The sequence below is a fragment of the Rhineura floridana genome, chromosome 10, assembly GCF_030035675.1.
Source record: "Rhineura floridana isolate rRhiFlo1 chromosome 10, rRhiFlo1.hap2, whole genome shotgun sequence".
Lineage (NCBI taxonomy): Eukaryota > Metazoa > Chordata > Lepidosauria > Squamata > Rhineuridae > Rhineura > Rhineura floridana.
Window position 1 is genome coordinate 28,844,765 of NC_084489.1, and position 23,518 is coordinate 28,868,282.

General features: G+C 41.9%; 1 protein-coding gene across 10 annotated transcripts in view; it reads left to right on the forward strand.

Annotated features, from left to right (window-relative positions):
• The first annotated feature begins 3,546 nt into the window (after positions 1-3,546).
• SLC4A7 (solute carrier family 4 member 7) overlaps positions 3,547-23,518 on the forward strand; it is a 166,705-nt gene continuing 146,733 nt past the window's right edge. For 3 of the 10 annotated variants that reach the window (XM_061587385.1, XM_061587391.1, XM_061587386.1), the window contains exons 1-2: positions 3,548-3,890; positions 8,216-8,254. In XM_061587385.1, coding sequence (XP_061443369.1) covers positions 3,843-3,890; positions 8,216-8,254 — 87 coding nt within the window. In that variant the 5' untranslated portion in view covers positions 3,548-3,842. Of the gene's footprint in view, positions 3,891-4,103; positions 4,144-4,448; positions 4,769-8,215; positions 8,255-23,518 lie in introns of those variants that run through there. The other 7 variants (XM_061587394.1, XM_061587396.1, XM_061587393.1 and 4 more) reach the window with 6 other exon arrangements.

The following is a 23,518-nucleotide window of genomic DNA, read 5'->3' on the forward strand; positions in this document are numbered from 1 at the left end:
CACCTGCAGATTGTATTGATTGACTGAGTATACAGGGGTAAGATCTTTCAGGTATCCTGATCCCAAGATGTATAGGGCTTTGTATACCAAAGCCAGAATTTTGAACTTAGCCCGGTAGCTAATGGGCAGCCAGTGCAATTCTTTCAGCAGCAGGGTGACATGTTGGAGATACCCTGCCCCAGTGAGCAGTCACGCTGGCGTATTTTGCACCAGCTGCAGCTTCTGGACCAATCTCAAGGACAGCCCCACATAGAGCGCATTACAGTAATCCATCCTGGAGGTTACCAGTGAATGGACAACAGTGGTCAGGTTACCCTGGTCCAGAAACGGCCACCGCTGTCTTACCAGCTGAAGGTGGTAAAAGGCACTCATAGCCACTGAGGTCACCTGGACCTCTAGCTACAAAGATGAATCCAGGAACACTCCAAACTATGAACCTGCTCTTTCAGTGGGAGTATGACCCCATCCAAAGCAGACAATTGACCAATTATCCAAACTTGGGAACCACTAACCCACGGCGCTTCTGTCTTGATAGGATTCAGACCCATCCAAACTCACTTATTGGCCCTCATCCAGCCCACCACTGAGTCCAGGCACTGGTCCAAGGCTTGTATGGCCTCTCCTGATACAGATGTTACAGAGAAATAGAGCTGGGTATCATCAGCGTACTACTGGCATCTCACCCCAAATTTCCTGATGACCAGTCCCAAGGGCTTCATATAGATGTTAAGCAGTATTGGGGACAAGATGGTACCCTGTGGCATCCCATAACACAACTGCCTGGGAGCTGTAAGACAACCACCCAGTGCTATTCTCTGAAAACAACCCTGGAGATAGGATCGGAACCATTGTAAAACAGTGCCTCCAATACCCATCTCACTGAGTTGGTTCAGAAGGATACCATGGTCAATAGTATCAAAAGCTGTTGAGAGATCAAGAACAACAGAGTTGCACTCACCCTGTCCTTCTCTCCATAAAGGTCATCCATCAAGGCAACCAAGGCCGATTCAGTCCCAATTCCAGATTGGAATCTATTAAGATAATCTGTTTCATTCAAGAGTACTTGCAATTGCTGTGTTACAACCCTCTCAATCACCTTCCCTAGAAAGGTGGTATTTGCGACTGGGCAGTAGTCACAAACCAATGGTTCTAGGTGGGCTGTTTCAGGTGCGGTCAGATCACCGCCTCTTTCAGGAACCACTCCCTTCTGCAACAACAGTTATGAGGATAAAATGGCATGGGAGAGGGTAGAACTATCTATCTTATTCTGAGCTCCTTGGACAAAGGGCACTATAAATGTCAAAAATAAATACACTTACATTTTGGCAAGGGTATGCAAACCTGATCCAAAAGGGAAAGAGTGTATTGACCACATTAGTCTCTTATGTACCACAGAGCAAGAACAGTAGCATGCGCACAGTCCCAATGGAATTTAACAGAATTATGAGTTATAAATGGCTAGGAAGGAGTGCTGATGGGCAGACAGATCTGGTGATGGCATGAAAGTGGAAGCATTAATTCTGGAAGCATTTTAAACATTTAGAGAATTGGTATATACTTAATTGGGTGTTTGGTACTGAGCCAAACTCATTTGTAATTTGGCTATGCAGCAGCTGAGAGTGATGTCACTCCCTGAAGCAGTGGAAGGAGTGAGTTGTGTGGGAAGAACATAATTTTCCAAAACAGACTCGTGGGAAAGAGAGACAGGAGTGTTACCTTGTGCAATATTATTTTTCCAACACCTTGAACTTAGGAAACAGTCCAACTCCTTGAATTTAGAAAACAGTCTTAACTCCTTGAACTTAGGAAACAGTCCAATGCATTCTAAATTTTGAGGTAACTATTGTAATTAATTAGTTATGGTAATACAATGCTTACGTATTACATATATGAACCCAGGGTAAAACATAGTGCCGTGTACTGTTAAAATGTTAGGTTATGACCCAGAGGGCAAATCTCTGTTCAGCCACTTAGGTCACTGGGTAAATAATTAGCAGTCAACATACCCTGTGAAGTCCCTGTACTCTAAAACGTTCCATTAAACTGATTAATAATACTAAACTGATAAATAGTTTAACTAAATAGTTGCTTTTCATCACAAGTCCTGGTTATCACTCTCATATCATTTAAGTCATATATTTATTAGAAAGTACATCTTAAGTATGCTATTAAAATGATTAATAATACTAAACTGATATATAGTTGCTTCATTAAATACCTATTTCTCTTCACATGTCCTATCAATCGCCTCCTCCTCATATCATTTGTGTATACTATTTATTAGAAAGTACTTTTTTGAAATGTAAGGGTAAATGTAGGGCTGAAAGAGATCACAAGAAGATGAGCCATAGTGCAGTGGAAAAATACTTGGCTTTGCATATAGATCCAGTTTCAATCATTAGTGTCTCTACTTAAAGCAGGTGTAGGGAACCTTTGGCCCTCCAGATGTTGCTGAACTACAACTCCCACCACCTTTGGCCGTTCTTGCTAGGGCTGATGGGAGTTGTAGTTCAGCAACATTCACTCCTCAGGCCAAAAGTTCACCACTCCTGACTTAAAGCAGAGATGTGGACTCTGGAGCTCCAGATGTTGCTGAACTACAACTCCTATCATCCCAAATCATTAGCCATGCTGTCTAAGGCTGATGGGAGTTGGAAGTCCTATGACATCTGGAGGGCCTCTCTTAACTAAAAGATCTCAATTAGCAGGACTGGGGAAAACACCTGAAGAGGCACCATGAGAAGGAGTGGTAATGCTGGGCAAGACAAACAAGCAGCCTGGCTCAGTATAAAGCAGGTTCATATATATGGGATGAAACATTGCTCAGTTAAAAACAGCCATATAGGCTTTCACTGCAGTTGTCCATATTCCATTTCACCAGGTACATCGTATCCCTTTCTCTCTGATGCTTAAGCCTACAATCCTATGTAAACTTTGTTGGGAGTAAATGGCACTGAACTCAGTGGCAGTAACTTCCTGAGAATACACACGTATAGCATCCATCAGTTATTTCAGCTTCAAAAGCGGCCATTTAACGTTACACACCACATCTAATATAGATCATTAAACTGCCTGTGTGAGAGAATGCTCTAGAATCAGTTGTCTCTGGAGCTCTGGTACGTGGATCCGTTTTAAATACTGAAAAGAACTGAGACTGAGCGGCTTATCCAGGGCCACACAGCGATTAATTCTTCAGGCCAAGAAGATTTATGCAAACCAAATCGTAAACACAACAATCATTTTGAGGAGAGCCACACTGCCTCTCACCATTGATACTTATCCAGACAGTCACGGCACAAGTTTGCTTATTTCCACTCGCGCCGCTCGATTTTTTTTTTTTTTTTTTTTGCGCGAGTGTACTCAGAAGTCTCGTTGGTTCAGCGGGACTTTTACTTCTAAGCAGGAGCGTGCATGGGCGGGACGACAGCAGCCTAAAGGGTTCCCCTTGGGTGAAGAAGAAGGTCGTGTTATAATAACCTTTTCAGCCTCCAAATATCCCCACTCCCACCTGCTACTGTAGCCTCTGAGGAGACAAGAAAGAAAGCAGCCTCGCCTCTCAGCGTCGTCCACCCCGCCGAGAGGAGGAGTCGCATCCTCGCGCCGATTGGTCAGGGGCACTGCCAATCGGGCAGGAGGCGAGGGGCGTGGCCAGGCGAGAGCCGGCTTGGTAGCTGGGAAAAGCAAAAGCAGTCCGCCAAGTAGGAGCCTCGTTGCCGTCGACGTCGTCAACAGCAGAAGCAGTACCAACAGCGTTTCCTTCCCCGCTCCTACCGCGTAGCCCGGCAGTAGTCGCCTGTGCGGACCCTGTTTCTTCTAAAGCGCTGTCCGCCCCTCGGTGCATCATGGAGGAGGAGCGGTCAGGAGAGCAGATGAGACCGCTACTCACAACGGTAATTGAGCGAGGGAAGGCGGCAGCGGCGGCGGGGTGAAAGTTGGGGGAGACAAAAAGGAGGCGTCCACCCCATTCTTTTCCCGCCTTTCCCCTCAGATGGGGCTCTATGGTCGCTGCGCCTCTTTGTGGGGGCGGAGCCCAGCGGCGGGCGTCTTTCTGAGGAAGCGGCGCCGCCGGTGGCGGGTAATTAATGTCTGAGAAGGCGACACAAAGCTAGGCGCTCATTCTTCCGGTCTCTCTCTCACACAGAGGTATCAGTCCTGGGAGCGTGCGCTCTTCAATTTTTTCTTTGACTTGCTGCCTTTTTCTCTCCCCATCTCCGTTGTAGCCGCCGCCGCCGCCAGCAAACTACGCAAAATAATACTAATAAACATTCCTGTCGCACGTGGATGGAATTGGGGGATGGGTTGGGGGGTGGCCAGTATAGCTCGTTTGTCCTCGCTTTAACTCGCTTTAACCATAACTATTCCTCTTCAGCATCTTCATAATCCTCCAGTTGTGTTCCTTTGGGGTGTATGTGTGCGTGCGAGAGAGCAAGAGAGAGAGAGGCGTGTGTCTTCCCTCTACAGCAGCTCCTGCTAGTCTGGCTCATTGCTTTTGTTCAGGCAGAGTTCTTGATAGGGTAAAGGCAGGCCAAAGGAGGAGAGAGAGGGAGCTTGGCTCTTTGTTCCAAGCCCTGCTGCTTTTCGCTCGCTCGGTCTTTCCTCTGCCCTCCCCCCCTTTCCCGTTCCTACGTTCTCTCTTCAGACTCTTCAGCACGTAGCCGCTGGAAAGTGTCAAACAGGGCAAAGGGGACAATGGGCAGGGTGTAGCGATCCGCTCTAGTTTCTCCCTTCGTGGAAGCAAGGACATGTGATCTGGGCACAGCGCAGACAAGTAGGTGCATCTCTGGAGACAGCTACTGTGTGGTTCCCGTGAGAGTCCTCCTCCTTTTGATAAACCCATGGCTAACCTGCGCCAGCTGTTTTGTCCTTAGATTTTGCAGTTGCAGAGAGAGCTCAAGGAAGTGGTGTGCTATTTCTAGGCCCTTTTCATTGCCTGGATTTATGGAGGTGGGAGAACTCAACAGTGATTCACTTTATTTCCTGTCAAGTCTGGGGATGAAATGAGGCAGACATGTCCTCTTACTTTAGTGCTACTGGAAAAGAAAAGAGTGGTTCATCATTATTTTTTACCCCCTTCTGTTTTAGATGAGTTGGTCAGGGTTTCTGTTGAGAATTTCTATCACTTTGTCTTGATGTTAATGTTGGGTTTATTCCCAAAGTTCCTTGGGACTATGCCATGGCAGTTCATCTAGTCATAAATGTGTAGTCCAGACAGGCACTTAGCAGATGGAAAGCTCTTCTGACAAAAAAGGAAGTTAAGCAAGTAAACACCCGAGTGTAAAAGTTTTTCTTCACCATCATTTGTATTATTCTTTGAAGAGTGATCTGTCATGTGGTAAACAAATAAAGTACTGGATTTAACTTGATTGTTGCACATAATAGGGTTATCAACAAATTATTTGATATAATCTGTGGTATACAGATTGTTGTTGTTATATGCCTTCAAGTTGATTACAACTTATGGCGACCCTATGAATCTTTTGGATATATTCATAAGGTTTTCATGGTAAGAGGTATTCAGAGGTGGTTTACCATTGCCTTCCTCTAAGCCTACGGCACCTGGTATTCATAGGAGGTCTCCCATCCAAGTACTAACTAGGTCTGACCCTGTTTACCTTCTGAGATCAGGCTTGTTCAGGGTAGTATGGCTGTATATATATATGGTTCAGTAAAATGGTTGTGGCTGACCATATTATCATCCTGGGTTCCTTTGGGAGGAAGGATGAGATATAAATTTAATAAATAAGTAAATAAATAAATAAATTTATGATTGTATTTTGCCTGTTATAATGTAGTAATTGCTAGATTCAAAAGATCTATCACATTAATGTGGTTTTTGCATGTTGGAGACTCATTTACTTGATTTTGGAGCAGCATAATATGAATTGTAATATAAACTCCCACAAAACCCAGTAATACTTGAGGCACAAAAAACACTTGGATAACATTACTGTGGTCTGGAGTAATAGTTTAACAGTTGCAGGTGGTAGTAGACCTATTTTTCTTCTTCTTGACCATGTGTAGTTCCAGCTGTGCCCAAGCAAGGATAGAGATAAGTGGCTTCCAGTTAAGGGCTGTCGTGAAACTTTTCTTTTGGCCACAGTGGTGTCATTAGAAGGGGCAAAACAGGGATGACCCTTGGTTCCATTTATAGCTAAGAATGTAACAGACAGCTGGTGCAGTACCTTGCAATGCCTAATGGAAGGCCACTGTCGCAGATCAGGACCCATGGTCTGGTAGCACTGGACACTATAAGATAAAAAGAACCCAACTTCCTAAAATATGAGCAGGGTAGCTCTTCTTTTCTAGATCAGAAGCTCTCAAACTGTGGTGTGGTCCATGGAAAAACTGTTGAACAGTTGAGATTAATTATACCTGGTCTTGCACTTGATTAATTTTTTCAGGTGACCGAGATCAAGACTGTTTTGATGAGGGCCAGATTAGTGAAAAGGCTAGCAAGCCCCGTTCTAAGGCTTGTAATTTTTATATTTTTTCCTTAAAAGATATCTGTTAAAGGGCTTCTTCCTAGTGATCTAGCCTTGGGCTCATGCTTTTCATAATAAGGCATTGGTTTCAAATCCCACACAGCCATGAAGCTCACTGGGTGACCTTGGGCCAGTCACTACTTCTCAGCCTCAGAGGAAGGCAATGGTAAACCCCCTCTGAATACTGCTTACCATGAAAACCCTATTCCTAGGGTTGCCATAAGTCGGGATTGACTTGAAGGCAGTCTATTTCCATTTTTTTGATTAAGAAGCCAGTCCTGAAGAAAAAATGTTATAGAAATATCAGCTCTGATCTGTAGAACAACTTTTAAGTGGTCCTCCAAAAACCTCACAATTTTCTAATGGTCAATGGAAAAGTTTGAGAATCGCAGTTTTAGAACACTGGCAAGTTGCCATAAAACTATGGTTGTAGAACTGATTGCAGTTACTTGTCACTAATCCATGTCATAGGGAAAAAAGTTCCTCTTCCCTGACCTATTATGAGGGGAACAAAAGTGGGCTCCTAACAGCTCAGACAAAATATAGCAGATCAGCCTTGCATGGGCAAGGTTGAATAGACTGTTTCTGAAAGCGAGACTGTTTCTGAAAGCGAGACAGGGGTATAATTGCAGTGACCCTAGCTTCACTTCTGATGCCAAAATATTGGTAACTTTATATATCATGTGTTCGGGCAATTGGGGGGAAGCTAAATTCTATAAATTTTGTGTTTACAAAAAGCCAATTTGTTGGTGCTGTGGTTAGAGCAGGAGTGGAGAATGTTTGGCACTTCAGATGCTGCTGAACTACAACTCCCATCAGCCCTAGCAAGCATGGTCAGTAACTAGGGATGAGAGTAGTTGTAATTCAGCAACATCTGGGGGGCCAAACGTTCACCACTCCTGTGTTAGAATTTGGATGTGGGAAGCCCATCCTGGGATCGTTTTTCAGCTGTGTTCAAACTCACAAGATCATTGTGATGGTAAGACACTGCTCTGAGAATTGGCACAAATGTAAAAAAAAAAGATGTTACTTTTTCCTGTTTGAATAATATGTTTATCAAATTGAAACATTATTCTCTGCCTTTAAACACAAAATTCAAAGCTGGTTTATGCTTTCAGATGTCTGTCTTCAGGTTTGTTAACAGCCACAAAAAAAGGAAAAACTAAAAAAAGCCAAAGGACTTGCTCCTTTCCTGTGATTAGTACATGTCCTTAAATCCAAATAATGTCTTATCTTCCTTTGGATATTCAGGCATCACACAGAGGTGGCACCTTTAAACCTTTCCAGGTTTTTTGCCTGGAGGAAATCTCTGAAAAGTTGCTTCCGCCAGTTGTTTGCCATGGCTTCTAGTGTGGAAAGACTCCACTAATTATAGCAGCTTTCATTTAGTAGGGCTACAGGCCTTGTATTGGCACTGCTTTCATTTATACACCACCTCTCCCTACTACACTGCCTCATCTAAGTGTTGCTTACAGCTAGGGCTAAGTGTCTGACAGTAGATTAGCAGAGTGTTACTCAGTGAAGGGTAGTGTATAAGAGAAGTAGGATGTATTTGATCAGGATGCTGATTCAGTGCTGGTTGTGAAATTTATTTTGACTAAGTGGGTTCCTGTCCTGTTGAGCTATGCTTTCACTGGGCTGAATAAGAGTGATCTGTCACAAAGATTTTTCATTTTGTTTCTTGATCAGAATAGTTTTGAGGGAATAATTTTGCACCTTTTGAATTCTTTCAGATGACTGAAGGAGATGGTGGTTCCAGCTTCTTGAAGAAGGTGGGGGTCCATTAATCTTCTGAGTGTAGAAACAATGACTATAAAAATTGAATTGTTAAGTTTACTTTTCAGATATTGTTTTCTATGCAGAAGTATGTTTTCACTCTGAGAAGACTGAGTATGGTTTTATAATCATGGGCAGGATTAATGGTCCTTGCTCTCTTACAAACTTATGTAGATCTGCCTAGCCTTTTTTCCTGTCTATGAAGTAAAGAGCACTAACTTATTTTAATACAAATGTGTTTTATAATGAAACAGATATAGATCTGTCCATATTTCCTTTTTGCAACAATTAGTGTTTCAGTTACGTGTAGTTCCTTGAAAAAGCAGAATGTTCAGTTGCACCTTGTTTGGTTTGTGGCAATGATTTTTGAGCCCTTTTTGATAATTCACAATATGAAGACCCATATATAGGTTGTATGAACCTGTTTGGAGGCTTTCCTCATAGTATTACAAGTACCTAATAATATTTCACAGATAATATGTAGCATTCTTCTCAGGCAGCCTTCCTATGGAAGATGCCAACATTAGAATACAATGTTTTGCTAGAGGTTGTAGATTTTCTGTTGAAGTGTCTTGGTTTACCACATGTTGCTTCTTTCCAGGATTGCATATCTCAACTAATATGAAGATTCCCTACTTGAAAGTTACATGGTACATCACATTATCCTACACATATTTAAATAACTAAATGTGTATGTCCTAGGAAGCCAGGCAAATCATACTGCACCTTGCACACATGTAGGATCCTACATACTATAATCTGTACCTGAGTGCTTCATGGAAATAGGTTCCATGGAAGGGCTTTCTGTAACAGATTAAACAGGTCTAGGACACATGTTTTTAACTTACCCTTTGGGGACCAAATGATCAATCTTAAATTAACCAGTCCACTAAAATAATATAATTATTTATTAAGATTCTCTTCTGCCCTGGTCATTCATGTAAGTATGTGTGCCCGTTGTTGCAATTAGCTTTGCTAGGAGGCTACTAGGTGGGAGAAAAAGAGATGAACTTCACCCCGTTACCTACTGGTAAGGCCAGCATTTCTCACCCCAGTTTCTCGCTTTTGAGTAATCTGAAGTAGGTGGAGCAAAGAAAGATGAACTTGCCAGAGAGAGAGTCCTTCGTTTTGTTGCCATACTTATCTGTTTCCTGTTCTGTTGGAGATGAGGAGGATGAAAGGAACAAATGAGTGAGAGAAAATAGAAAATTTCCTAGCATTTAATGAAGTTGCATGAATATCCTGACTCTGCGTCTCTTAAAAGATAAGGATAGAACTCTTCACATTCTATTGTAGAACTTCTCAAATGAACATGGCACTTTGATTTGATCCAACATGGATATCACTTAACATTTCAAAAAGTCATGGTTGTCTATATATAGCTGTCTTTAAATGCAGTATACTATTGTGTTCTCATCATAATAATAGCATGAGCAGAAATATAATAAACATTACATTAACCTAAAAAGGCAAGGAGCTATCTGTAATTGGTAGTACTATGCAGCTGTATACCTGGAATAGTTTCCCCACCCCCAAAGACAGTGATATTTTCTATCTGCTCTTTCTGTGACTTCACTGTGTACATATATTCCGCCTTGTGTTTTATTTGGTTAGCTTGTAGTGGGACTGTGCATAGGATTCCACAGAAGACTCTGCCAGAAAAAATGTCTTAGAATAGCTTGCCCATATGGCTGCTTGCTATAGAATTACACTAACTTGTCACCTGATGGCATTGTCCTTCATTAATCATGTTCAGTCAGTACTTGAGTAGGTTCATTCTTAATCATTCTCTCCTAAGCTAGTACTGCAAAAGATTCATACGAGTTAAGTATTTTGGCTGGAAACTTTTGGTTGGAATGTTGTCATATCATTTGTTTTCTTTATTGGCTAATTGAATGGGTAGCTAAATTGGGGTTATGTATTCAGTTTGCACTAACAAATCTGCTAGATTAACGTACTTTTAAACTAGCAAAAATAATAAACAGTATTAGTTGAGAGCTTAATCAAAACACTTTTTGAAAAAAGCACTTCGCTTAGCCCAATTTCATAGTCCCTGACAATAATTATCACTTTAGTTTGCATCTTGAGTGAGTTTTAGTTAATCTAGTAAGTAACTGTAAACTCAATCATAGATAATATGCAGCTCAGTAAAATAGCCTGAAGTTTGAAAGTGGGATTATAAATACACATTTGGTATTGTGCATGTTGGTTTTATCTTGCTCAAGACACAGCTTGTAGATACCCCACTGAAAATAATGACAGAACTGTTTATTTTGAGGACCTAGGACTACACTCAGTGATGAAATATTTCATGGTGTATAAAAGCCCTTATCATAATAGGATAGATGAAGAAAAGAAATTCCCAAGTGAGATGCAGAGAAGAGAGAGAAATTAAAGAGTTCAATGCTAGGGAAGCCCTAATAGGAGACGCACAGGAGATTAATAGAATGATAAATTCATTCAAATGCAGTCAAGGAGTTTGTTCTAACACAAGATTCCCATATAATAATAATAAAAAATTTTTATTTATGAGTCGCCTATCTGGCTGAATTAACGGTCACTCTAGGTGACGTACACTGACACAATAAAATACAATATAAAACCAGAAAACCACATTCAATAATTAAACTAAACAGCATTAAAAGCTAATCCATCCCAGAAATCCCATAGGCCTGCCTGAACAGCCAGGTCTTCAAGGCCCGGCGGAAACCTATCAGGGAGGGGGCATGATGCAGATCGAAAGGAAGGGAATTCCAGAGGGCGGGGGCCACAATAGAAAATGCCCTCTCTCTGGTCTGCACCAGCCTAGCTGTTTTAACTGGTGGGACCGAGAGAAGGTCTTGTGTGGCTGATCTTGTCGGGCGGCATAATTGGTGATGCTGGAGGCGCTCCTTTAGATAAACTGGGCCAAAATCGTATAGGGCTTTAAAGGTCAACACCAACACCTTGAATTGGGCCCGGTAGACAACTGGTAGCCAGTGTAGATCTACTAACACCGGAGTGATATGATCATGGCGACGGCTGTTCTTAATCAAACGTGCTGCCGCATTCTGTATCAGCTGTAATTTCCAGACCGTTTTCAAGGGTAACCCCACGTAGAGCGCATTACAGTAGTCTAAGTGGGAGGAGACCAGAGCATGAATCACCCGTGGGAGCAGATGGGCAGGAAGGTAGGGTTGCAGCCTCCGTATCAGATGAAGTTGATACCAAGCCGCCCGGCTCACTGCCGAAACCTGAGCCTCCATGGACATCTGGGAGTCAAGAATGACCCCAAGGCTGCGGACCTGGTCTTTCAGGGGCAATTTTACCCCATTAAACACCAGGTCTATATCTCCCAACCCTCTCTTGTCCCCCACGAGCAATACCTCAGTCTTGTCGGGGTTCAATTTCAGCCTATTCTTTCCCATCCATTCACTTACGGAGTCCAGGCACTTGGACATGGTATCCACAGCCAACTCTGGTGAGGACTTAAACGAGAGATAGAGCTGAGTGTCATCCGCATATTGGTGACACTGCAGCCCAAACCTCCTGATGATGGCCCCCAGCGGCTTTACATAGATGTTGAATAGCATGGGGGAGAGGATAGAACCCTGTGGCACTCCACAATTGAGAGGCCAAGGGTCTGAAACCTCATCCCCCAATGCCACCCATTGGTGCCTGTCTGAGAGATAGGAACGGAGCCACCATAAAACAGTAAGCCCCCACCTGGCATTTGAGACTTTCTGTTGAGGATCTTTATTACAGTTCATGGGGAGGCTAGATTAGCTTTTATTAGGAATAAGGCCCGAAATGGAAATGGACTGCCTTCAAGTTGATCCTGACTTACGGCTACCCTATGAATAGGATTTTCATGGTAAGCAGTATTCAGAGGGGCCTCCCTCTGAGGCTAGTCCTCAGCAGCTGGCTAGGGCCTGCTTAGCTTGCCACAGCTGCACAAGCCAGCCCCTTCCTTGTCCACAACTGCCAGCTGGGGGACAACTGGGCTCCTCGGGACTATGCAGCTTGCTTACAGCTGCACAGGTGGCAGGGCACGTAACCCCTGAGCCACTCACTGTGGGGGTGATCTTTAGCTGGCTCTTGACACCCAGGAGACACGAGCGGGGATTTGAACTCATAGACTCTGGACTGCCAGCCAGGCGCTCCTTCCCACTGTGCTATACCAGCTGTTAGGAGCAAGGCTCTGGAATTCTCTTGAGAGAGGTGTATATACTATACTTACTTTCTTTTGTCTTTCTGAGAATGTTTATAAAACTTCCCTTTTCAGAACATCTAATTATCTCTTGCACACATAATTATTTGTTTGAGGTGTGCGTGTGTGCCTTGCTTCTTCAGATGATGCTAGAAAAACAAAACCCTACAAGACAACCAAGAATTCTGTAGGGCTTGCATAAGATGCAGTTAGAAATAGTGTGGCTTGCCTAAGAAAATTCTGGCAAGAGGTAGCCAGGTACAGTTCAGCAGCTGAAAACCTTTGAACAAAATTGCTTTTGATTTAAAAAAATTATCCAAAAGCATACATATAAAATGTCATTTTGTTCTACCTCTGTCTTTTTGACTTAGATAATCTTGGTGTGTGTTGATCTCCACCCCTCAGTTTTTTCTTTTTAGCATCAAGTCAGGAATTCTAGTGTGTATTTGAATATACTTTTTACAAACACTTCCAAATATTGATACAATAGCCCCCTTGGGGGTTGAAACATTGTTTAGAAGTACTTCTGCTTCAATGAAAAGATACATTTTTATCTATTTAGTTTGTTTTTAAAACTATAGGATGTACTGCTGCAGTGGCACTAGAGGGCACTGCTCTCATCTCTTGGTTTGAGCAGTCCTGTGTTATGAACATACACAAAATATGCAAAAGGCAAGGGAAGACTTTAATTATAACAGTTTAGGCTTTGAACTCAATGGGATTTACTTCTGAGTTGATGTATAGGATTACACTGCACATTTGGCTCCATATTGGTGGTGGCAGTAGACTGCACTTGCAAATAGATGCAGCCATTTTTTACTTAAGAGGTAAAGACTTAAGGGTGCTGGGAGTAGTTGAAATGTGTGTGGATAGTATACATGGATCATAGTTCAGTTGTGAATAAAACATAAAAACTAGATTGTTTGTTGAATGGAAGTGTACTGCTCTTATGACAGTAATGGTGCTGCAACAGGTAATGAACCTAGACAGTGACCCACTTAGCACATAGTGCTAAGCTAAACCATAACTCAGCATGAATGAGAAAAGCTGCAGGTTCTTGAAGTGAAGTTCATGACTGCAGTGCTCCTCCTCTGGTGAAACTGCTGTCATGCTACCTGGGGCTAAGCCATAATGTGACTTAGCATTACATCCAAACCCAGGCTTGTGGTTTGTCTCCCCCAGACAAACCATGACAAACCTTGGTTATAGTTTGTGACTTATCTGGAGTGAGACAAATTTTCACATGTAATATTGTGCCAAACCATGGCTTAGCCCTGAGTAGAGTGACAGCAGAAGGATGGGGGGGGGAGCATTGCAGCTGTGATCTTTGCTCTGGGAACCAATACATGTACACATTCCTGCTAAGCCATGGCTTGGCTTAGCATTAAGTGCAAACTGGGTCAGTGTGTTCAACTTTTGAAAATAAGTGTTTTAAGTATCTGCATGAATATAAAACATGAATTGGAATGTGAACAGTGGTATATCGGACTTTCAAACAGCTTCTGGATCCCGAATTATTGCTTTCTTTGTTCCTGGTACTTCTGTATGTGGGGTGGCTCCTCTTCAGACTTTAGAGTAGGTGTGGGGAACCTTTGGCCTGTTCTGTAAATTTGTATAAATGTAGTAGAGAACATCAGCTGTCTGAAATGTGTGTATGCCAGTGTGTGCATATACCTAAGAAAGCAGGCTTTTACCCTGCATTTAGATCACTGAGACTTAAGACTTAGTAAAATAAGAAAAGCTATTTTATTTGTAGAAATACATAGTAGATGGAAAGGCATACCTAGTTCTAACTAACAAAGTTGGAGGCGCAACGCCCAGGCTTGGGAGTTGGCCTCATGGCTCAGGAGAGAGAGGGCAGAGACAAAGGTGTCTCCTCTTTCTCGGACAGTCGGAGAAGAGAAGAGAGGAAAGGGCAGAAGGAGGAGGGGCAGATAAGCTTCCTTAAGACATATCAGTGTAACGACGGAAGGAAGTCAGTCACAGGATCACAGGTAAAGGTAATCAAGCCTATCCATCTGGAGGACCCTAACTCTATCTCCCTTCTGGAACATAAACAAAAGAACAAAACAGGAGTTGCTCTTGCCCCACTTCCAACACCTGTTCTCAACGAGTGTTTGGTTCAGCCCACGAGGTTCATGTTGTCTCACAGCTTGCAATGTCTGACTTTTCCCAACGCATTCTTGAAAGCGTCTGCAGCCATGTCTTCTGTTGGACAAAACTCCATCTTGAGTAGTCCTCTGCAGTAGGTATCTCTAATGAAATGGTGCTTCACATCTATGTGCTTGGTCTGTGAACTCACCCCTTCTGACTCCATGAGTCTGATGCATCGTTGGTTGTCCTCATGCATCACAACAGGCCCAGGTATAGAGATGCCTAAGTCTTTAAACAGTTTAAGTAGCCTTTGCATATCCCACTAGTTTGGGATCTCGGGTAGCTGCTAGCTTCAGTTTCATGGTTGTAGTGCCCTTTAGATATTTCACCACTCTCCTTATTGCTTCCCAGTACATCTTGGTTGGTGAACTGGTTTTTCGGCACAGATATCGCACTGCTATCTCTACATCTGGCCTGCTAACAGTATTGATATGCAGACATTTTCTGATGGCTTGTCGTGTATCTCTCAATGTTTCCTTTAGCATTTGGCTTTTTCTTGAATTTCCTCTTGTAGCCTACAGCTTTCCTTCCTTGGGGAAGTTTGGTCAGTGTCCAAGTTTTACTTTTGTGTAGAGCTTCCAGCTCTTCCTTGGCTGCCTGCTTCCACCTCTCAGCTTCAGCTTTGGGTAAGGCTTCAATCTCTTTCCAGGTCTCTAGTTCTGGAAGTTCATCTCTCCCGAGGTAAGCAAGTCTTTCTGGTGATACACCTCTGTTGGGTGTGTTCAGAGTGTCTGGGTGCTGTTGCCTCTTCTGGCTCGGTTGCCTCTTCTGGCTCGGTTGCCTCTTCTGGCTCGGTTGCCTCTTCTGGCTCGGTTGCCTCTTCTGGCTCGGTTGCCTCTTCTGGCTCGGTTGCCTCTTCTGGCTCGGTTGCCTCTTCTGGCTCGGTTGCCTCTTCTGGCTCGGTTGCCTCTTCTGGCTCGGTTGCCTCTTCTGGCTCTGAGTCCTTGCCTTCCTCTGCAGGTGTATTATTGTTATACCTTCTGTGATGGAAGAAAAACTCAGCTCCTTCCTTTTTGCTGTCATCTGTTTGTTGTGGTGCCCCTTCTGGTTGCTGTGCGTGCTTTCCTTCATCAAAGTGGACAGCTTTGTATACTCCAACTTCGCCGCTTTTGGGATCTATTACTCAATATCCCTTCTACGTTGAAGAATATCCAATGAATATTACTTCCCTGGCAGTGTTAAGTTTTGACCTCTTTTGTTTGGGGATGTGCCCAAAGGCCTTGCACCTGAATACACGAAGGTGAGACGCGCTTGGTGTCCTATCATGCCATAGCTCAAATGGTGTTTTGTTGGTTGCAGACACAGGAAGTTGGTTCTGCAGGTAGGTAGCAGTAACCGCAGCTTCTACCCAGTTCTTTTGTGGTAACTGCATCCTCAAACTAGGAACGAATCATTTGTTTGAGGGTCCTGTTCATTTGTTCTGTGACCCCATTCTGTTCTGGACTGTAAACAACTGTAGTCTGGTGCTCTATGCCTTCCTCATGGAGAAAGTCTTGCATAGCCCTGGACACACATTCTCCTCCATTGTCAGATCTTATGATCTGTGGCTTTCTGCCAAATTTGTTAGACACAATTCTGACATAGTCCTTCAATTTTTGAAGTACTTGACTTTTTTCTCTTAGCAGGTACATTGTAGTATACCTGGAGTAGTCATCTATAAAAGTCAGCATGGCACTTTCATTGGCCCACAAAGATCAGTGTGAATTAATTCTAGAGGCCTTTTGGTTTTCCTCTCACTTTTCTTAGGAAATTTTGGTTTCACACTCTTTGTCTTCATACAGCACTCACATTTCTCTGTACATTTGCACTGTCTCATTTTAATGCCTCTAGACAAATTCTCTTTCCCTAGAGCACTTACTTTGGCTAAGTTGGCATGTCCCATTCTTCTATGCCAAATATGCAAACATACAGAATTACAGGTTTCCTTGACCGTATTTGCATGCATAGCTTCAAGGTATTCTAAATGCAAAAGTCTATCTTTCAATTTTGCAGTGCAACATATTTCTCCTTCATCTAGAACATGGCAAAATTCTCTACTCATACAAAGTTCACCTCCCAATTCCATTATCTTAGTAGCACTTATTAAGTTGTTTTTAAAATCTGGAACATATAGGCAGTTTTTAAGTTCAAGCTGTCTTTCGCCTTCTGGCATTTTGCAAAGCAGTTTCACTGTGCCTGTTCCTTGACAATGAAAAATATCTCTGGAGGCAGTTTTTACTCCTTGTGTAAATATTTTGAAATACTTAAACAAATTTTTATCTTTTATTAGGTGGGTTGTACACCCTGAATCGATTAAAAATCTGTTTTTATAATCATCTTTCCTTTCATCAGATACATGGTAACTAGTCTGACACCTATTGCAATCTCTTTAAAGATGATTTGGAGATCTGCATATGAAACCCCTTTTGCTGTGTTTGTCTATGCCGTTTTGTGGATTCAGGTGATGACTCATCCCTCTGTCTTTTCCACCTCTACCTCTAGTAAGGTTTGCCTCTTCAGACAGAGTGTGTTCTTGTCTCTTTAAAATCTTGGTCTTTTAAATATGATCTGACCTAAACATGAGTAAGATCATAATTCTCTAGCACACAGGAAATTAATTTGATGCTCATGGAGAGCAGTGCCTTTTTCATTTCATCATCAGCCAAGCCCTTCCCGCATCTTTGCAGTTCAACTAGCAGTCCTGTGAACCTTTCTATATGTGTATTCAGAGTGTCTGTTTCCTTCTATTTCAGGGTAAACAATTCCTTGTAAAGGTACTCCACATGATTCTTAGACTTTCTGTCATTATTTCTTCTAGCTTCTGCCACATTTCTTTCACATTCTTACATCTTATGCAAACATTTAGTGCCTCATCTGATAATGCAGAAATAAGCAGAGATTTCACTTTTGCATGCTTGCATCTCCAGGATGCTGTAGCAGTCTCATCCTTTGCCGACAGATGTGACACCCTTCCCTGGTTCTCCCTGTCAGGTTCCCACCTGCTTGTGGCTACTGCCTTTCACTAGGCACCACCTGGGATACTACCAGTCCAGACCGTCCTTTATATGGTTTCTCACTCCGCTCTAGCACAGATCTCACTAGATCCCCCTGCTAGGCAGCACCACCAGTCATGTCCTATAACCAATACTCCCAGAGACTTTGCTTGAGTCTCTCTCTAGCTGGTTACTTTTGTGACTGCGTGCTTATGCTGTTCCCAACCCCCTTGTATCTTTATAGATAACGCATACAACTCTGGGTTGCTCTGGATACTTAAATTGTTATTATTCCTCCCTTCACTGCTGCCACCATTAGATAACTGTTTCTGTTCAGCCTTGGTAATTACCTTGCCCTCCCTTCTGTTATGTATATCCCCCAGCCAAGGGTCAGGCCTTTGGTAAACCAAATAAGTATTTATTAAATATCAGAAATAAGAAGATTAGTTTTAGAATGTTTCACAAGCGTATGGTTTCATCTATTCCTGCTTTGTACTTGACTTATTATTAATCAGAACTCCAACTTCCTCCACCTTTCTCCACACTCCTGACCTCCACCCTCAAACACCTTTCTCCACACTCCCAACATCCACCACCAAACACCTTCTTCTCCACACTCCCAACATCCACCACCAAACACCTTCTTCTCCACCCTACTAACATCCACCCAGATTCAACTGTCATTCTTCCATTTATACTCCCAGCCATTCAAACGCTCAGCCAATCATCCAGCATTCTACTGCTCATGTACTCCCCCTTCCTCTTTCACTCCACTTACAATATGTCTTCTATATAAACAGCACTTATCATATTTACACTATAAGCAGGAACATCACAGTACTCCACATGATTCTTAGACTTTCTGTCATTATTTCTTCTAGCTTCTGCCACATTTCTTTCACATTCTTACATCCTATGCAAACATTTAGTGCCTCATCTGATAATGCAGAAATAAGCAGAGATTTCACTTTTGCATGCTTGCATCTCCAGGATGCTGTAGCAGTCTCATCCTTTGCCGAGGGTTCAGGATTGGTCAGGATTTCATACAGATCCTCTCCTTCCAAGAGTGCAGTCATTTGAAGACTCCAAACGGCATAATTGTCCTTCTCCAGCTTTGGGGTGCTGATGCTCATCTTAAGTGTTGATTCTTCAGCCATCCATATCTTTTGTTCTGCTTTTCTTTCTCTAAATTAAAGTCTCCTTTTGTTGATCTCTTTGTAAATCACACACAGTATTTAGCCTTTTTAGCTTTTAGGCACAACTTGCAATTCACCTTAGCTTACTGGGCCGCAATAACCCTTTGTTGTGTAAATTTGTATAAATGTTATCAGAGAACGTCAGCCGTCTAAAATGTGTGTGTCAGTGTGTGCGTTTACCTAAGAAAGCAGGCTTTTACCCTGCATTGAGATCACTGAGACTTAAGACTTAGTAAAATAAGAAAAGCTATTTTATTTGTAGGAATACATAGTAGATAGAAAGGCATACCTAACTAACGAAGTTGGAGGCACAACGCCCAGGCTTGGGTGTTGCCCTCATGGCTCAGGAGAGAGAGGGCAGAGACAAAGCTGTCTCCTCTCTCTCGGACAGTTGGAGAAGAGAAGAGATGAAAGGGCAGAAGGAGGAGGGGCAGATAAGCTTCCCTAAGATGTATCAGTCTAACGATGGAAGGAAAGAAGTCAGATCACCACAGGTAAAGGTAATCAAGCCTATCCATCTGGAGAACTCTAACTCTATCTCCCTTCTGGAACATAAACAAAAGAACAAAACAGGAGTTGCTCTTGTGCCACTTCCAACATGGCCCTTCAGATGTTACTAAACTACAACTTCCATCATCCCTAGCTATTGGTTATGTTTGCTGGGGTTGATGGGAGTTATAATTCAGCAATATATTGAGGGCCAAAGGTTTTTATCACCTGCTTTAGAGTTAAGTGTTGACAGTAAAAACTCATGATTAAAAAATATCTTGCTTGATACTAATTATTTCTGAGCAATAGGGTTCAATAGAATGTTTTAATATGAACAGTGTATGTAGTATTCCATATTAGAAATATAATGAGATAAAGTTTCAAGGCTTGCTTCATACTGTGGTCTTCTAATGAAACAATGTGCAGAAGAATGTGAATGTGTGGGTGTTTGTAACTGAGAAAAAGGGAAGGCCTTGCTTCCACCAGTGGTCAGAATGTCAGCAGGGCAAGAGATGCCTCCTCTTGGGACAGCTTACCGTTGCGAGGAAATGAAGAAAGGAAGCAGGAGTAGCTGACATTTCTACCTCCCAGCTATTTTCCTTAATAGCTCTGGTTATCTTCTTAAGGCAACAATTTATTGTTTGCTCTGGCCAAATCAGGGGAGATTGCTAGAGCAATTAGGAATTGCACTTTATTCTCAATTTTTTGCTGTTCCTATGTGTATGCATTTGGTGTATGTATTTAGTGCATATGACAATTTATATTATATTCAGATTAGTGTCCAAAAGTACGCGCATGAATTTGAGGTCTAAAGTTGCATTCTGTCTTCAAAGGCAAGTTTGGGACATTATACCAGTAGTGCTTTAGAGAAATGTGTGGTGATTTGAGTACTCTTTATCAAATATCAAGTTAAAGTGGCACAGTCCTATGCTAAACAGAGTTTATGCCTAACTTTTCTCGTAGACATAGTAGTTTAGTACAGTATGTTCTATAAAAGCAGTGAAAAGGGGACCATGCTTGACATGTGAAAAAAGTGCTTCTCCTGATTGACCCGGTTCTATAAGAATAAAAGAATAAAATCTATTTCACTCTGCTGAGGCTTGATGCATTCAGTGTATCTTTCTTCAAGTCACACTGCTGCTAGTGTTCACTTAATCACCTGTAATGGAATCTACTTAAGCTGCATTTTGGAAATTGCAAGCTGCTTAGTGTAGTGAAAAATAGACTCTTAAAATCAGATTATATGATATGCAATACTCTTGACTATTACTCTTGTCTGCATTTAAATACCCTAGGCAAGGCAGTGACATGTTTTGAATTGGAGGACAATGGTTTCTCCCTACTGGCCTCTTCTCTCTGCAGTTCAAGAGACACAAAAATCAATTTAGCTGATATAGAGTTCACAAAACCTTTCATAAAACCTTTTACAAATCCATTTATATGCTGCTAATCAGCAAGGGCCTGAAAGACCAAAATGGATATATGATACATTTCATTCACTAGAGCTAGCACAGTTAATGATATAATTTATAATTTGCTGCCTTGGGCTCTTACTGGGAGGAAGGGCCAGATATAAATTTAATAAATAAATAAAATGTATGCTCCTGCTTACACAGTTGTCAGTCTTTGGTCATAGTGACCACCAACCAACCAAAATTAATTTAATTAGTTGTCTAGTGTCAAAGACTGTCCCCCTGGGGTCCCTTGACCTCAGCACCCTAAGGGGGTTCTTTGCTTCTGAGAACAGTCCCAATTCCTTTGGGTCGCTGCTTCCCAGGCAAACGCTCCCTCTTTCAGGATTAGTTTTGCAGTAGAAACTACCACCACCCCTTTCTTAACTCCCTACTCTGAGGAAGGGGACCTCAGAGTGCTAACTGAGATCCTAGAGCAGACCTATTGTTACACCCTCTGCTCTAGGGCATTAACCCACCTAATCAGCAGTAGTCAGTAGCATCCAGTGATCAAAGGCTGAATTTAGAATCATTAGTCCGAAGCAATACACACCATTAATAAAAGGGTAGTTTATTTAAAAGAATAGGAAGGTACTTACGAGAAGAGAGCAGCATCCGTTTCCTTAAAAGCTAATTGCCCTCAACTGGGCTAACAAGAGATACATTGGTATAACCATAGTGAGAGATTCAAACAGACAATAGAAAATAACAAACCTAAACATATCTTGGTTCCCAACAGCGTAACTGCAAGCCAGGCAGGTCAAAGTAGATGGAATTAGGAAATGGGAACAGAAACGGGAACAACTAACTGAAGGATCACCCTTCATTTTTATGGAGTTTAGCTGGCAACAGGGAGGTATCCTAGGCGCTCCTTCCATGATCACCTTCTTTGAAGATAAGGGGGGGCTAGACAGTCCCACCCAGGAGTCCTGAGCTGCAATACCCACTCTCCTTGACTTTGATCGCAGGAAGCAGATCAGAGGTAACAGATAAGGTTCAGTTGCCTCTTCTTGACATTAGCAAATTGCCTGTCTGGCACTTGGACTTCCGAGCAGGGTATCCCAGGGATCAACAAGCTCCCAGAATTCCCTCTGGTTGAACCATTTTAGCTTGATCAACTTTAACTCAAAGTTAGCTATTCTTGACATATAGGGATGAGTGGATTGGTACTGTATCATCCTGTCTGTCAACCAGATTCCTATTTACCTAGACTGGCCTTCATGCAAAAGAATGGACCTTTAGTTTCCTGCTCTGAATTACATATCATGGAATGTTCCTTGTAATGTGCTGAAGGACATCCATCGTAGCCTTTTCTACTGCAAGAAATAATTCCTGCACATGGGCAATTACTAGATAAATTACATTTCAAATGGTGGAGTAGTACTTATATTTGATTGGAGAGTCTACCTGCCTACTTTTTACAAATTGAAATGTGGAAAATAATCTTTTTCATGAAGAGAATGTAAATACTGGCAATGTATAGATGAATTGTCATTAATAATATTTTTGTTTATCACATGCACCTGCAAATGTTTAGATGAATAGAGCACAACAGGAAATTTTAAAACATAAGTAAAGCCTAACAAAGCTGCTAAATAATTGTATATTGGTAGACATGTATGTAACATATTGCATTTCTTTCATTAATTCTTTCACAAATTCAACATCACTTATCACTCTACTCTCATTGTATAGAAACATAAATATGCATTGGCATATATTAAAATGGTATGTCATTTTATAAGACATAAAGAATGGACAAAATGAGCAACATTTTCCAAAAGAAGATTATACTGTGTTCAGTTGTGCAGGTTGTGTCCCTTTGTTTGCTATCGTTTTAGTGTTGTTGTGGTTGAAAAGTTCCCAAGAAGTTCATTCTCTGGTTCAAAAATTAATTTGGAGACAATTTCAGTAGATAAGTATAAACGGATAAGAATACAAGTATTCAAATGAATTTATGAGGACTGGCAATGGCAACAATGTAATACTCCGTTATACCAAATGAGCACTGTAATGTCACATGGGGCCATTTTTTAAAAAAAATAATATTTTTCCTGTGCTCAGATACCAACACATCTAAACACCATGGTCTTTCTAGAGTTTGTGTTGCTCTACTGCACAACATTGTATTACATGGTGTGCAAACAGCTCTGAGGGCTGTATGTAGGTCAGGCTAGAAGAGGACTGGGATTACTGTCTGTATCATTTTGTGAAATTCTTAAAAAACTTACTTTTATTTTTAAGGAGGCGGAGAAGTAGTTGTTGCAGTACTGCATTGGTGCTCTTCAGTTGTGACTCTCCATTTGAGGAATGCTCTCCTCAGGGAGGCATACCTGGAGCCATCGCTATCTATGTTTCGGCACCAAGCAAAAATGTTTCTTTTTACCCACTATTTTGGTCCTTAATTTGGAGGCTTTTTAGGTATTTGTGATTTGTGCCTCTTCTAGCTGGGCGAGTTGTGTTAGAACTGCCGTTCTATGAGAGTATAGATGTGTTTTTAGGTTCTTACACTGTTTTGACATTTCATACCTGGTTATACTTTTGTAAGTCTCTTTGGGTCACTTTTGTGAAAAAAGTGATTAATAAATGTAATAAATAATAATAGTATGCATGTATTTGGGATGCAGTTGTACCAGAAGATGATCAGTGATTATGGTAGTGTATAGTGGAGGAGGCAAACAAGTGTGGCAATTCATATGTTGTCATATATGTTTACAAGCATGGTTATCAGCATATTTCATAGAATCATAGAACAGTAGAGTTGGAAGGGGCCTATAAGGCCATCAAGTCCAACTCCCTGCTCAATGCA